This window comes from Myodes glareolus, chromosome 9 (assembly GCF_982192425.1).
Source record: "Myodes glareolus chromosome 9, mMyoGla1.1, whole genome shotgun sequence".
NCBI classification, from domain to species: Eukaryota; Metazoa; Chordata; class Mammalia; order Rodentia; family Cricetidae; genus Myodes; species Myodes glareolus.
Genome location: NC_142034.1, coordinates 106496513 through 106509260, shown reverse-complemented (window position 1 = coordinate 106509260; position 12748 = coordinate 106496513). Strand labels below are relative to the sequence as shown.

General features: G+C 43.1%; 1 protein-coding gene across 1 annotated transcript in view; it reads right to left on the bottom strand.

Moving 5' to 3' along the window:
• The window catches only part of Rrn3 (RNA polymerase I transcription factor RRN3), a 37161-nt gene extending 35181 nt beyond the window's left edge, over positions 1-1980 (bottom strand). Inside the window, exons 1-2 of the mRNA XM_048433247.3 lie at positions 1849-1980; positions 533-638 (exon numbers count right to left, since the gene is read on the bottom strand). Coding sequence (XP_048289204.1) covers positions 533-638; positions 1849-1931 — 189 coding nt within the window. The 5' untranslated portion in view covers positions 1932-1980. The remainder of the gene's footprint in view (positions 1-532; positions 639-1848) is intronic.
• Between the last annotated feature and the right edge of the window lie 10768 nt (positions 1981-12748).

The window sequence follows — 12748 nt, the reverse complement described above, 5'->3', positions numbered from 1 at the left end:
GTTGGGATTAAAAGCATGCGACACCACCACCTGGCTTACATTACTATTCTTAACAGTAGCAAAATTACAGTTATCAAGTAGCAAAGAAAATAATCTTATGGTTGGGGTCACTACAACATGAGAAACTATATTAAGGGATTGCAGTCTTAGGAAGGTTGAGAACCACTGTTTTAGACAGAGGCTGTGTAGCCCTGGCTGGCCTCAAATTCACAGACATCCATCTGCCTCTGCCTCCAAGTGTTCACCAAACCCAGGGTAAAATTTATATTTAGGCTATTAAAATAGCTCAACTGGGGGAAGCGCTTTCCTGGGGTGGACAAGGTCCCAGATCTAATCCCCACCACTGAGAAACCTTAACAAAGACACACACATAAACGGTCACATTCATTTTACTATGTTTACTGTGTTTGTGGTTCTTTCTGGAAGGTGGGAGGCACTCAGGAGGAACCCAAGGCCTTGATAACCTGCTCTTCAGTGTAGCACATACTGTATTCTGTCTAACAAGTCAATCCCACAGAGTATTTACTCATACCTTTTTGTATTTCAGTAAGACTTCTGTCACAGTTCCACCAAACCGAACACTTTTTCTTGGGGGAGAATTGAAGAAATCACTCTCTAATGCAAGCATATCCGAAAGCCTGAAGAATCAGAAGTACCAGGTATTAAATTCATGACACAGAATAACAGCGAACATGACTGAACCAACGTCATTTTGTGTGATGAGACTAAAAATTTCTTAAATGATATCCATGTTTCCAATCTCATCCCCACCTTTCATTCTTCACTCAGCAACTGTCTTCTCATGGGACTTAGAATAAGAATCCAAACTCAAACTTCTAAAGGGAAAATACTACCAACACTTGGGAGGCTGAGGCAGAATCCAGAAGTTCGGGGACAACCTAGGCCTAGTGAGATTTTTATCTAAAAATTTATTTTTTATCTTTTTTTTTTAAGAGAAAGGAAAGGGAAAAAAATGAAAGACTCCAAATTCCTTCATTAATCCTGTAAGATCCCATTTAACAAGGCCCTTGTCTAATTCTGATCTCGAGGTAGATGCATTTGTCAGAAGCACGGTGTCCTTTCTTCCTCAAACTTGTCAAGTTGGTTCCCATTTCACTTGCTACTCTTTAGAAACACTCTTCCAACATCCATACAAGGTTGAAGCGCAAATATCGGAGGCTTTCTCCACCAGAACTGCTGTAGTATTTAGTTCTTCACAGTTATAACTGATCTTGTTCATTTGCTGCTGTCCCTGTTCAGCTGTTGAGCGCGAGAACGTTAGTCTCTGGATAAGCTATTGTCCCCAGTGTCTTAGCACATTAAGTCCACACTTCAGAAATAATTGTCATTATGCTAAGTGCTTTACAAGGTTTCCTTCACTTAGAAAGTCACACAAAACCTAAAAATGTTGGACAAGAAAAATGATTGCTTAGATAAGGACAATTGGGTCTGCTGCTCACTTCTGCGGAAACAAACCTCAAACTTTAGAATTCAATTTGTCATCATTGACAGCATTCACCCAGAAATCCCATGTCCAGGAAATGCGGTCCACATCTAGGCTAAGGGAGAGAAGAAAAAAGACGCAGACGACAGGCCTAAAGTCCCACAAGGGCATCCCAGGAGTTCCAGGGGAAGACGACGGAACAGACAAGGCTGACTAACGGCGCCTTCGCCCTCACGGTGGGAACACGAGGCTGCTGCACACCTGGTCAGAGACTGCGGGCCCCGGCGCTCTCTGGCCCGGGACGCACCCACCCCTCGCCCCCACCCCCTCTGGCCGCGGGACGCTCCGAGCGCTCACGGCCGGCTCGAGCCCGGACACGCAGCGGGAGTCTTCCCGGATCTTACCCAGTCCGCGACGCGCCCAGCGTGGCAGAGGCTGCAGCCGCCACATCTCCCGGCAAACTCGTGTGAAGCAACGGGGCCGCCATCGAGCCAAAGCAGCGCAAGCGCAGGCAGCGCCTGCCGACGGAAGTCACGGCCGGCCCACCCCGGAAGTCGCCTTGGAGAGGCAGCCTCCAGCCAATCGGGGCCCACGTAAGGGGAGCGTGACACTCGCATTAGCGTGGCTCCCGCCGGACCCTAACCTTTGTGAAGTGTGCCTAATAGACTGGGGCAGCAATGCGAGCCGGTCAGTGGCTGTGTTCCTCAAAACCTTGCTCCAGAAGAATCCTGCCATGCTGGTGGGCGCCTATAACCTTGGCCTCTGAAGGTGGAAGCAGAAGGATCAGGAGTTCAAGAGTAGACGGTAAAGTGCAAGGACCCGAGTTAGTAAAAAGCCCGGCGTGATGTTAGTCATGCCAGCACTGGAGAGATGGAGACAGAAGCATCTTTGGGACCTGCCGACCGACCGGCCAGACTAGCCTTCCTGGCAGACACACGCAAGCAAGCACCCACATACACACAACACTTAAATCGAATCGAAGAAATCAAGTCTTTACAGTGGAGAGATTTGACTGAACAAAATACATGATCTGTACGTCATTTTAAACTAACGGTAATCTTATTCTCTAGGAAACACATGACATGCAGAAGCCAGGAGGCAGTGATGAAAAAACAGGAGGGGGCTGGAGGGCTGTCTCCATGGCTAAGAGGACCCAGGTTTGAGAGTTTATCGTACTGAATGAAGGCTTTTAATCCCAGCACCGGCAGAGGCAGGCAGATCTCTTGAGTTTGTGGATAGCTTGGTCTACAGAGCGAGTTCTAGGACAGCCAGGGTTACACAGAGAAACCCTGTCTCAAAAACAAACAACAAGAAAAATAATGACCCAGATCTATTCCCAGCACCCAGGTAATGGCTCACAACTGTCTGTAACTCCAGTCCCCAGTCCTGGGGGATCTTACACCTCTGTGAGCACAAGCAGGCACATAGTGCCAGACATATATGTATGCAAAACACCCAAACACATAAAGTAAGTTTAAAAACAGTTCTCTTTTAATTTATTTGTTATGTATTCAGTGTTCTACCTGCAGGTCAGAGGAAAGCACCAGATCTTATTGTGGATGGTTGTGAGCCACCATGTGGGCTCTGGAAATTGAACTCAGGAACTCTGGAAGAGCAGCCAGTGCTTTTAACTCCAGCCCCTTAGAAACAGTTTTAAAGAGCTATATGATCTCAAGCATACTTTTTCTTTGTTTCTCAAAACCATTGTTCATACTAGGTGGATGCTCTGCTATTGAGCTCCACTTGTAAATTTGTAATAGAAACAAATGTCACCCAGACCAAAAAGAAGCAAGGAAAGGGGCTTTGGTTTTTGTTTTTAATATTTATTTTTATTTATTGTCTATATGTTCCTGTGTGCACCGCATGCATAGAGAGGCATCAGATCATCTGGAATTACAATTACAAACAGCTGTGCACTGTCTGGTGCGGGTGCTGAGAAACCACATGCACTAAGTGCTGTTTTTTTGTTTTTGTTGTTTGTTTTAATGTTTTCAAGACATGGTTTCTCTGTGTAACAGCCCTGGCTGTCCTAGAACTCACTCTGTAGACCAAACTGGCCAACCAAGCTGACCAGCTCTCCGAGATCTGCCTGCCTCTGCCTCTCAAGTACTGGGATTAAAGGCGTCACCAGCTGGCTGAAGACGGTGCTTTTAGCGACTGAACCATCACTTCAGCCCTTTTTTTTTTCCTTTTTCTTTTTTTCTGGTTTTTTGTTTGGTTTGAGACAGGGTCTCTCTAGGTAGCCTTGCAGAGATTCTGCTGCCTCTGCCTTCCAAATGCTGAAATTGAAGGTGTGTGTGATCAAACTACCATAGTAGAACCAACCCATTTTTTTTTCTTTTTAGAAAGATTTATTGTTGGACTCTAGTGTCCAAACCGAGGAGTCGCCCCCAGAGACCACCTCATACACCACAGCTGATGCAAAAGCATGAGGATTTTATTAATTCTGTCATGACAGGGTCCCTCAGCATTCGGGAAGCCGAGAGACCCCGACTAGCTGGTACAGTCTACTTTTAAAGGAGAAGGCCCCATAGAAACAAGAGTGGCTGTTCCTTGACCATTATGATTGGCTTATTCGAAAAGGGCTGATACCAATAATTGACTGGAGAACTATTGTCAGATCAGATGAGGTAAGAGGTCGTTTTGACCCCGTTTCCCAGGGGGCTGAGTCAAAACATACGTGTACGGGTAATTGTTCAGGAACTGAGTACGTGCATGTGTAGCTGTTAGGTCCTTGGTTCCCAGGGGAGGAGGGGAAGCACTAAGGCACAGAGGCTGAGAGGGTTTGGAATTGTCAGAAATGGCTTCAGAATTGTCTAAAATCTTACATTATGTATTTGTGCCTATTTGTCTATATGTATGTACCATGTTCATACTGATGCCTGCAGAGGGGTTTCCTGAAACTAGCTGTTGTGAGCTCCCTGGTGTGAATGCTGGGAACCAAACCCAGATGCTCTCCAAGAAGTGCTCTTACCTGCTAAATCCATCTCTCCAGCCCCACAGGAAGAGTTTTTCTTCAGAAAACAGCAGAAACTAAAGTGTTGAGACTGAGGGAAAAGAAAGACTGCACCCTACTGTCAGTAAGAAAGAAAGGCAAAACTTTTGGAAGCTGTTTACAAATTAAGACAAAGGGCTGGAGAGATGGCTCGGTACTTGAGAACACTGGTTGTTCTTTCAGAGGACCTGGGTTCAATTCCCAGCACCTACATGGGAGCTCACAGCTGCCTGTAACTCCAGTTTTAGGGGATCTGACACCTTCACACCAATGCACATGAAATAAATTATTTAAAAAAAATAAGACAAAATTATCTTCAGCATTATGTTAACTAAAAAGCACAGCTCTGGTTTGCAGCATCATAAATCCAAGTTCTGTCATCCTTGAACCGATTTTGAATCTGATACTGTTTTAGAGTTTCTTAGGAATGTTGAACAGAAAGCACCCAGTCTCCAGAGCAGGGGAAATAATTGCACATTAGCACAATCAATGCTTTAGGATAGCTGTTTTTGCAGAAACCTACTCCCCTTTATCCCAAAGAGAAGCAAAATGAGATAAACAGAATACATGTGTATAATGAATGAAGAACATAAACTGTCAAGAAACTGCCGATTCAACCATAATGCCATTAATTTTAAGCTGAACATATATATATGTATATGTATATATATGTATATATATACATATATATATATATAAAACACCTATGACTGTGTCACCTAACTCATGAAGCAGAACCCCAAGCAGCACTGGTGACTCCCAGGGTTCCTCCAGCCACTTGAGTGGCCAGGTCCCTCCCCCAAGGACCTCTAACTGCTCTAACTGCTTAACCCTGCCTCCATCTGTAGAGGAAAAGCCCAGTTTCTGGAAATGAAATCTCAGCAATCTCTACCCTGAAAAGTTCCACCCCTTCCCAAGAAGCTATATAAGCCCTATATCCTATTCAGTTTGCTGTAGTTTCTTGCCCCAGCAGAGGCAGCACCCTCCTGGTTTTTTCCTCTCCCAATCTATTGTGTGAGTGTTGTTGTGGGGCGGGACTTTGTGGTATTCTTTGACTCCCAGGATATCTTCCCATCTGAGCTCTAATACTTACAACTTTATTTTTGTCTTCTTCCAAAGGCACTATTTTTTTTGGCTTTTAAAAGTCATTTTAAAGTGTGGTTTGTTTTATTTTAAGTACTGAGAATTGAACTCAAGGTCTTATACATGCAAGGCCAGTTCTTTCACCACTAAGCTACATCCTCAGCTCTTCCATTCTCTTTATGTAAATAGCATTTTTCCCCCCTCAACAGTATGCTTTGGGGGAAAAGGTTTGAGACAGTGTCAATATATAGCCTCAAATTCAGGATCCTCCCAAGTAATCCTGAGTGTTCACAGTAGATACATAGTTTGCTTATCTGTCTGAGATGATGGCAGGTGGAGTCTTCTGGCTTCAGGCTCCTGCTGTAGACAAGACTGACTCCGAACTCCTGATCCCTCTGCCTTCACCCCAAGTGCACACCACCATGCCCCACTGGAGTTTGGTTTTATTTTATTTTATTTTTGGTCCTGAGGTTTGAGGCAAGAACATTGAACAAGCACACACTCTGCCACTAAGATACACCCCTGTCAACAGTGTAATTGTTTTAACGTGGTTTTGAATTTTGTATGCTTCATTACATGGCTATGAAAAACTTTGGGGTGCCTTAGCACTACTACACCCCCCTCCTTGTGAACCAAGACCCGGGTAACTAACCACGGGTGCATTGGAGCTTTGAGTACTTTCCCTTGCCATTGTAATCTTTCTTCCATAGACACAGGCCCTGGAACTAGGGTGAGACGACTACAGGTGTTCCTGCACGTAATCACCATAGCATTGATTAATTAAAGTTAGCCAACCGATAAATGAACTAGTCAAAATGGTAGACAAATGATTTCTGGACTTTCCCTTTGATTCTGTATCACTCTGTACTTATTCTGTACCACCCTGTACCCTGTACCACCCCCTCCCTAATTCTGTGATTTTCCCTTTAAAAGAACCTGTAATAGACAAAGCCGGGGTCCTTCTCCTCTCGAGGCTGAGGGACCTCTGCCGTGGCAGAATAAAAATTCCTCTTGCTATTGCATCAACCGTGCTGAGAGTGTCTCTTGGGGCGACCTCCTCCTTGGTGGGGCTTTAGGGCCCAACAGCTACTCTTTCAACATTATATTTCTACAGTTCATATCATATAATATAAAATTGTAGTTTCTCTGTAATATTGTATTCCATTATCTGAATACATTAAAAAAATGTTCCAGGGAGAGATGTCTCGGTAGTTAAGAGCATTGGTTGCTCTTGCAGAGGATGCAGGTTCAGTTCCCAGCACCCACCTGCTAAGGCAGAAAGACATAGGAGTCCAATTGAGTTCCAGGTTAGCCTGGGCTACAGTGTGAAACCCTGCCTCACATAACCAAACCAAGGTAAACCAACAAAAAACCCTAGGCTACTAAGCCATGTTGACTACATGTTTAATTTGGTGGTAGTGACACACCTTTAATCCCAGGACGCAGGAGGCAGAAGTAAGTGGATCTCTGTGAGTTCAAGGCTAGTCTGGTCTAGGACAGCCAAAGCTACATAAAGAAACCCTGTCTCCAAAAACTAAAACAAAGCAAAACCCCAAAGAAACAACAGCAATAACAAGCACCATGTTTATGCTTCCCTAATATGCACAAGCCCTGCATCTGATCCCCAACACTGCAAACTTATGTTACTCCATTATTCTTATCTACGTTAGCCACACGGTTCGGTACCTTTCTCACCTGGGCGGCTTACATCTTTCCTCTCCGGTGGTCTGGGCAGAACTGCGGAGGGAGCTTCCTGCTTTCCAGAATACTCCCAGTCTCTTTGCTCCACCTCTACTTCCTGTCTGACTTTCCCGCCTATACTGCCTGCCTGGCCAATCAGCGTTTTATTAAAATATGATTGACAGAATACAGACAATTCTCCCACACCATTTCCCTCTTTTTTTTTTTAAACAAAGGAAAATACCCATAGTCCATTTGTTGGGGATGTGGGCGTAGTATTTCAGGCTACATACAAATGCCTCAGGGCTCCACAGGCACAACAATCATGTGCACATACCCCCTCTCATACACACAAACACATAATTTAAAATGTCTTTTTAGGGCTGGAGAGATGGTTCAGCAGTTAAAAGCATTTCCTGCTATTTCAAAGGTCCTGAGTTCAACTCCCAGCAACCACATGGTGGCTCACAAGCACCTGTAATGAGGTCTGATGCCCTCTTCTGGCCTGCAGGCATATATTGTATACATAATAAATAAATAAATATTTAAAATAAAAAAAACCAAAATAAAATAAAATAAAATGTCTTTTTAAAAGCCTGGGATGGGGCTCAGAAGTTAAGGCTGCTCTTCCAGAGGTTCTGAGTTCAATTCCCAGCAATCACATATATAATGAAATCTAGGGCCCTCTTCTGGCCTGCAGGCAGAACACTATATACATAATAAAATTCAAAACGAAACAAAACCTGGGGCTTGAGAAATGGCTCTGCAGTTAAGAGCTCTGGCTGCTCTTCCATGAGATCCTGCACCCACATGGCAGCAGATAATCCATTTTAACTCCAGATACCAGGATCTGATGTCCTCTTCTGACCTCTAAAGGCAGAAGGCATATAAGTGGTAGACAGGCAAAAATATGAGTAAACACATATACACATAACAAAACACATTACCTCAGGGGCTGGAGAGATGGCTCATATCCTCCTGCAATCCAGTTAATACTGGCTGGAGAGTTAGGTGTGTTCCTGCAGGTGTGTAGCCCAGCTACTTGGGGGACTATAGTAGATGAATCATTTAAACATTTGTCTGTAACCCATCATTTCACAAATTGAATTAAAAAGACAATTATCAAATTTATTATTTTTGATGTATTTATCGTATGTGTATAAGAAGACAACGTATGCAAGTTCCAGGTATAGAATTCAGGTGAGCAGGCTTGCCCTAAAGGCCCTCTACCTGATGAGCCATCTCCCTGTTTATGAGGCTCAGGTATTGGAACACTAGGTCTCCAGTCAGTGGCACTCTTTGGGGGAGGTTATGGGAGGTTCAGCCTTGCTAGAGGAAGCATGTCACTGGGGGATGGATTTGAGAACTCATAAACACCCCCCACTTTCAGTTTAATCTCTGCTCCATGTTTATGGCTGAAGATGTGATCTCTCAGGTTCCTGCTTTAGCTGTCTGCTGCCATGGTGTACTCATCATCATGGGCTCTAACCCTCTGGACCTGTAAACTAAAGTGAACTTTTTCTTCTATAAGTTACATTGGTCATGGTATTTTAGTACAACAACAGAACAGTAACTAGGGCAAGTATTCCAGGCTGGCCTCAGACTCACTATGTAGACAGGGATACTTAATTATAAGATAGTAGAAAATGAACTGACTTAGTTCATCTATGCTACTGTAACAAAATATATGAGATTGGATAATTTTTTTTAAAAAATAGAGATTATTCATCAATGTTCAGAGGTTAGGAGGTCCAAGATCAAGGCACTAGTAAGCTTCATGCCTGGTAAGAGGCCCATGGTGTTTTTCAACACAGTCCTTTATTGCTGAGTTACAGAGGATGAATGCTACATCCTCGCATGGCAGAGAGAAAAGATGTGGGCTGGGGAAATGCAAGAAGAAACAAAGGTCTAAGTAAGAACCTAGCTCCCCCAATCCTTGTGCAAGACCGCAAATCGAATCCCTGAGGCTCTGAACCTGACTCAGAAGCTCCGCAAGGGATTCTTCTTGGTCCTGTCCTGTTGGAAAGTAGCTTGGTGTGGTGGCTCACATCTTTAATCCCAGAAATGGAGGCAGAGGCAACTGATCTCTGAGTTTGAGATTTACAGGGTGAATTCCAGGACACTTAGGACTACACAATGAGACCCTGTCTTGAAACTCCCCACAAAGGAAAAAAGAAGAGAAAGCAGTTTCCTATTGCTTTCTGTTGGTAAATGACTCTCATTTATTTATTTATTTATTTATTTTGGTTTTTCGAGACAGGGTTTCTCTGTAGCTTTGGAGCCTGTCCTGGCACTAGCTCTTATAGACCAGGCTGGCCTCAAACTCACAGAGATCCACCTGCCTCTACCTCCCGAGTGCTGGGATTAAAGGCGTGCGCCACCATCACCCAGCTTGGTAAATGACTTTTAACTAATGACTTTGGGAGAGATTCCAACCATGGCAGATATTCTGTAGAAGAAAGCATAAATTGTTCATTTTTAACATTTTGCATATTTTGAGTGCTAATCATTGGAAGCATAGTTTGTTTCCTAGGTTTTACAGTGGTGATTTGTTTCATTGTGTTTTAGCAGGTCTTACGTTTTAGCTCTGGCTGTGCTAAACTTTAGATGAATCTCCTGCCTCTGCCTTCCTAGGGCTGGGATTAGAGTTATGAACCATCACACCCGACTGCTACTTTTGTTTGGGGCTTCTTAAAAATTACATTTAAGCCAAGGGTGGTGGCATGCTTCTAATCCTAGTACTTGGAAGGCAGCAAGATCTGTGAGTTTGGAGCCAGCCTGGTCTACACAACAAATTACAGGATAGCTAGGACTAAATAGAGAAACCCTGTTTCAGATACATAAATAAAAATGAATAATAAAAATTACATTTAAGGGCTGGAGAGATGGCTCAGTGGTTAAGAGCACTGGCTGCTCTTCCAGAGGTCCTGAGTTCAATTCCCAGCAACTACATGGTGGCTCACAACCATCTGTAATGAGATCTGGTGCCCTCCTCTGGCATGTGGGCATACATGGAGGCAGAATGTTGTATACATAATAAATAAATAAATCTTTTAAAAAATTACATATAAGACATTTCTATTTTTTTTTCAATGCAATTCCCATCAAAATTGCAGCAAAATTCTTCAAAGACCTCGAAAGAACGGTACTCGAATTCATTTGGAAAACCAAAAAAAAAAAAAAAAAAACCAGGATAGCCAAAAACAATCCTGTGCAATAAAAGAACTCCTGGAGGCATCACAATCCCCAATTTCAACCTCTACTAGAGAGCTACAATACTGAAAACAGCCTGGTATTGGCATAAGAACAGACAGGAGGACCAATGGAACTGAATAGAAGACCCGGATACCAATCCACACATCTTCAAACACCTGAAGCAAAAAATATCAAATGGAAAAAAGAAAGCATATTGAACAAGTGGTGCTGATATAACTGTATATCAACATGTAGAAAAATGAAAATAGACCCATATCTATCAACATGCACAAAACTCAAGTCCAAATAGATCAAAGACCTTAACATAAAGCCAGCCACACTGAACCTTAGAGAAGAGAAAGTGGGAAATACACTTGAACGCATTGGCACAGGGAACTACTTCTGTAAAAGCTTCTGTAAAGCAATGGTCAACAAGACAAAACAACAGCCTACAGAATGAGAAAAGATCTTCACTAACTCCACATCAGACAGAGGCCTGATCTCCAAAATATACAAAGAACTCAAGAAATTGGACACCAAAAAAAAATTACATATTCCAATAAAAAAATGGAGTACAGACCTAAACAGAGAACTCTCAACAGAGGAATCTAAAATGGCTGAAAGACACTAAGTAGGAAATGTTCAACATCCTTAGTTAGTCATCAGAGAAATGCAAATCAAAACAACTCTGAGATTCCACCTTACACCTGTAAGAATGAATGGCCAAGATCAAAAACACTGATGACAACTTATGCTGGAGAGGTTGTGGGGAAAGGGGAACACTTCTTCATTGCTGGTGGGAATGCAAGCTGCTACACCCCCTTTTGATGTCAGTGTGGTGATTTCTCAGAAAATTAGGAAACAACCTTCCTCAAAACCCAGTAATACCACTTTTGGGTATATATCCAAAGGAAGCTCAATCGTGCCACAAGGACATGTGCTCAGCTATGTTCATAGCAGCTTCGTTTGTCATAGCCAGAACCTGGAAACAACCTAAATGCCCCTCAACTGAAGAATGGATAAGGAAAATGTGGTACATTTACACAATGGAGTACTACACAGCAGAAAAATAACAATAGCTTGAATTTTGCAGGAAAATGGATGGAGCTAGAAACATTATTTTGAGTGAGGTAACCGAGACACAGAAAGACAATTATCACATGTACTCACTCATAGGTGTTTGTTTTTTAAACATAAAGCAAAGAAAGCCAGCCTACAAACCGCAATCCCAGAGAACTTAGACAACCATGCGGACACTAAGAGAGACTTACATAGATCTAATCTACATGGGAAGTAGAAAGTAGAAAAAGACAAATCTCCAGAGTAAATTGGGAGCATGGGGACCTTGGGGGAGGTTTGAAGCGGGGAGGGAAGAGGCAGGGAGACCTTGAGGGAGGTTTGAAGGGGGAGGGGAGAGGCAGGGAGGGGAGCAGAGAAAAATGTAGAGCTCAATAAATATCAATAAAAAATGTAAAAAAATGAACTAAATTTAAATGAAAATTAAAACAAAAACAGTTTTGACTGAGAATGCAGTTCAGTTGGTCAAGTGCTGGCCTAACATGTATGAAGCCCTGGGTTTGATCTCAGTACCACAGAAACCAAGATTGGTCACAAATACCTGTAATTCTGGCACTTAAGAAGTAGAGGGGTGGAGCAGAGGTGGCACATACCTTTAATCCCAGCAGAGGTAGAAGGATCTCTATGAGTTCAAGGCCAGTCTGGTCTACAAATGGGCTCTAGGATAGCCAGGGCTACACAGAGAAACTCTGTCTTGAAACAGGGTCTTACCATGCAGCTTTTGTTGGGCTGGAAGACCAGGCTGGCCTAGAATTCATAGAAATCCTGCCTGAGTGCTACAATTAAAGGTGTATGATATTACAACCCAGTTTATTATACCACTTCAAAAGCTCACTCTCAGTCACATATAATTTCCTATAGTCCCAATTGTTTTGGAGGATGAGACAAGAGCCAACCTGGGCAACACAGAGACACATAAACGAAACAGGGCTACATAGCTTACTGGAGCACTTGCCTGGCACACACAGGACTCTGATTTAGATGTCAAGTACTACAAAAACTAAACATACAATAAAGGTAAGAATGGTGGAGCATGCCTGTGATTCCACCACTCAGGATGCAGAGGCAGGAGAATCAGTTCAAGATCAACTTTGACTACATAAGACCCTATCTCAAAACAAAACAACAGCAACAAGATGAGGCCAGCGAGATCTGCTCTGAATGATGACAGAGATGTTCTGCTCCTCTCCACATTCAAGATTCTGAATAAAATAATTTCATCACAAAAAATTGCAATCAAAGCAGATCTGAAATGGTTAGTGGAAAAGTGGAAA